This window comes from Daucus carota, chromosome 1, assembly GCF_001625215.2.
Source record: "Daucus carota subsp. sativus chromosome 1, DH1 v3.0, whole genome shotgun sequence".
NCBI classification, from domain to species: Eukaryota; Viridiplantae; Streptophyta; class Magnoliopsida; order Apiales; family Apiaceae; genus Daucus; species Daucus carota.
In genome coordinates, this window is record NC_030381.2 from 12194815 (window position 1) to 12197656 (window position 2842).

At 41.3% G+C, this 2842-nt stretch overlaps 1 protein-coding gene across 1 annotated transcript; it reads right to left on the reverse strand.

Annotated features, from left to right (window-relative positions):
• Positions 1–284: 284 nt before the first annotated feature.
• Positions 285–2510, reverse strand: LOC108204077 (uncharacterized). The gene has a single exon (XM_064091480.1). It carries the CDS (start codon positions 2508–2510, stop codon positions 285–287), a length of 2226 nt encoding a protein of 741 aa, XP_063947550.1.
• Positions 2511–2842: the final 332 nt, after the last annotated feature.

Sequence of the window (2842 nt, forward strand, 5' to 3'; positions counted from 1 at the left end):
GATTCTACTTTGTCCAGGTCCTTTTAAGTAACAGCTTCTCCCACCTTCTCAGTCAGAGGATATGGATCCCTGAAAGTGGTTGCTGAGCTTCTTTCTATCTTCTCCTTCCAGTGCTCTAGACCAGTAGTATCATAAGCTTCCTTTCCTCTGGTTCCATGAGTTCTGATCCTGGTAAGCATTGAGCTTTCCTTGTACAGATTTGTACCAAGGCTTCCAAAGAGACTCTTCTTTTTCTGGTCTTGAGGTTTCCCAGATTTTATTTTCAGCCATGAGGCCTTAGCTTCTTAATTCTCAGGCTTTTCTTCTGTTGCTGGAACTTTAACTTGAGCACTATCAGAGGTTAAAGTTATATCAGAGATTGGCTTGACTTCATTCTTCCTTGTTCTGGTCAATCCAGCTTCTTCTTCTTCTATTTGATCAGATACATCAGTAATTATATTTGCATTCTTGCTTAGCTTTATCATCCTCTGAGAAGGATTCTCTGATGCTATCTTGACAATAGATTTCTTCATCACAGAAGGAACTCCATCAACAAGTTTCTTTCCTTTGTCCTTTGAATCAGTCTTAGGTTGAGTTTGAGACCTGGTTCTTGGTCTGTTGATATCCGTATAGTTCACTTCACTAATCACTATCCCTTTTTGCTTTGGTCTTTTCTGCTTCTGTGAGGGATCAGTGATTTGTTTCCGCTCATCAGACTTTGTCTTGCTGATCTTCATCTTCTCAGCAGCTAGTCTTTCTTCCTCAAGTCTGATATCTTCTATATCCACTCCTGGATTTTCCTTTTCAAATATCTTCCTTGCTACAGCTTCATCAATAGCTTGTAGAGAAGGAGATTTGTAGAAGAAGGTGGTTTCTTTACCTCTGAACTTCAGAGTTTGACAAAACTTCTGAGATTCAGGACCTCCAGCTTCAATCAACTTGTCTGATTCAGGAATCAGACCTTCTTTCTTCTGTTCAACTTCAGAGTTCACAACAGCAAGTTCTTTAGATATAATTTCAGAGACTCTGACTGCTTCATTTATGCTCTGAATTTGAGTATTAATCATTTCCATAGACCTGTGTTTCTGTTGGAATTCTTTGAGCCTCTCAGAGTTTGCACCCTTATCACTCCTTTCTCTGATCTGTACCAACTGCTTGTTGGAGTTTCCATCAGCAGCCTCCTCATTTCCTTCTTCATCATCATCTGACTTTTTCTTTGTTATTGGCTGGTCACCTTTGCATTTGTCTTTAAGCACTTTCTCCCCCGTTTTGACATTATCAGAGGTAAGAGCTTTAACCAGCTGTTCTACATAGGAGCTCAAGTCAACTAGAGTATGCTGCATTGATCTTTGAGTGGCCTCAATGGAGGTAAGTCTGTCTTCCACAGAGGGAGGTTGAGCTCTGCACATCCTCTGGAAATAAGTTAAGTGACAAACTCTTCTCTGTGCAGACATTGAATGTTGAATTGGAGAGGTATGATTTGGAGTTGGAGTCTTGAGAGGAGAAGATTCTCTGACTGGTGACAGTGCTAGAACTGGAGAATCAACTTTTGTTGGTGCAGTATCTCTGACTGGATCAGAGACTGAGACTGGACTTTCAGAAGTCTGAACAGGAATAGAAGTGACCTCTGTTGCATCATCATCATCATTATCAACAAATATACTCAGAGTATGAGATGCCAGAGCTTCTGTTGCTGCATCAGAATTTGCAGCTGTAGAAACCTCCTGAACAGGAGCTGCAACATTGGCTTCAGGTTGGATCAGAGAATCTTGAATCATTTTCAACACAGCCTCTGTTTGAGCATCCTCTGATTGACCTTGAAAATCAGGATTTGTGTCTGACATTTGAATGTCAGCTGCAGCAGTATCAAGAGGCATTGCAGAGAGAGGTTCAATCATTACTGGATCTGCACTTTGTGGTTGATCAGAGAATAGGATCAAGGCCTGGTTAGGATCTTCTGACTGAGGTGGCTCAACAGTCAGATCAGTGATGTTTGTAGGCTTAACTTTCTTTCTCTGTTTCTTAACTGGTGGAGGGAGTTGAGGTGCTTCATCAGAATCAGAGTCTGAGATCTTTTGCAGAAATCTTCTCTTCCTGGGAGGAGGAGATGGTTTGGTTGGAGATTTTGAAGATCTGAGTATTCTCTTAGGTGAAGTTGTTACAACTGGCCCTTTTTGGGAAGAACCAGAGGGTAAGGCTTGGTCAGATTTTACAACTGGCCCTTGTTGAGAAGGACCAGAGGTTGGTTCAACAACTGGTTGAGCAGATGAGGAGGGAGGATGTGGTATATTCTCATCAGAGAATAAAGGTTCATATCTATCTGGCATGGCAACCCTTAATTTATCCTGAACTGTGACAGGAACAGCAAATACTGGTACATTGGGTTTCTTGCTGTCCTTTTTAATAAGATCAGGGAATGCACGTTTGGTTATTCTAAAGGGCAGTTCATTACCATTTTCAGGCATAGGAACATCAGGAAAGCAATAAGAGAATATAAGTTGACAGAATCTAGCATAATACACAATGTTCATATTCTCTTGCCTCCTATCTCCAATAAATCTCAAAATTGAAGTAGCATAATCAAATTTAAGATTGTGGATCAGAGAATACCCAATTTGCTAACTGAAGATAGGAATGGCATCAAAGTTGCTACACTTGTTGCCGAAGGCACTAGTGATGCAATCATAAAAGAAGCTCCACTCCTTGCAGAGATGTGGACGCTTGAGTTCGCCCATCTTATCAGTACTTGCTGCGTAGCCAAAGAAAGTCATCATGTCCCTCAGAGTTTGAGTGGGGACTGAAGAATCGAACTTGTTATGTTCAGGAAGATGAAGAGTCTTCCTGACAGTCGCCGGTGAGACAA

Bases quoted from the DNA above. Each gene is read 5' to 3' on its own strand.
- LOC108204077 (XM_064091480.1), bottom strand. From the start codon at position 2,510: ATGAACATTGTGTATTATGCTAGATTCTGTCAACTTATATTCTCTTAT.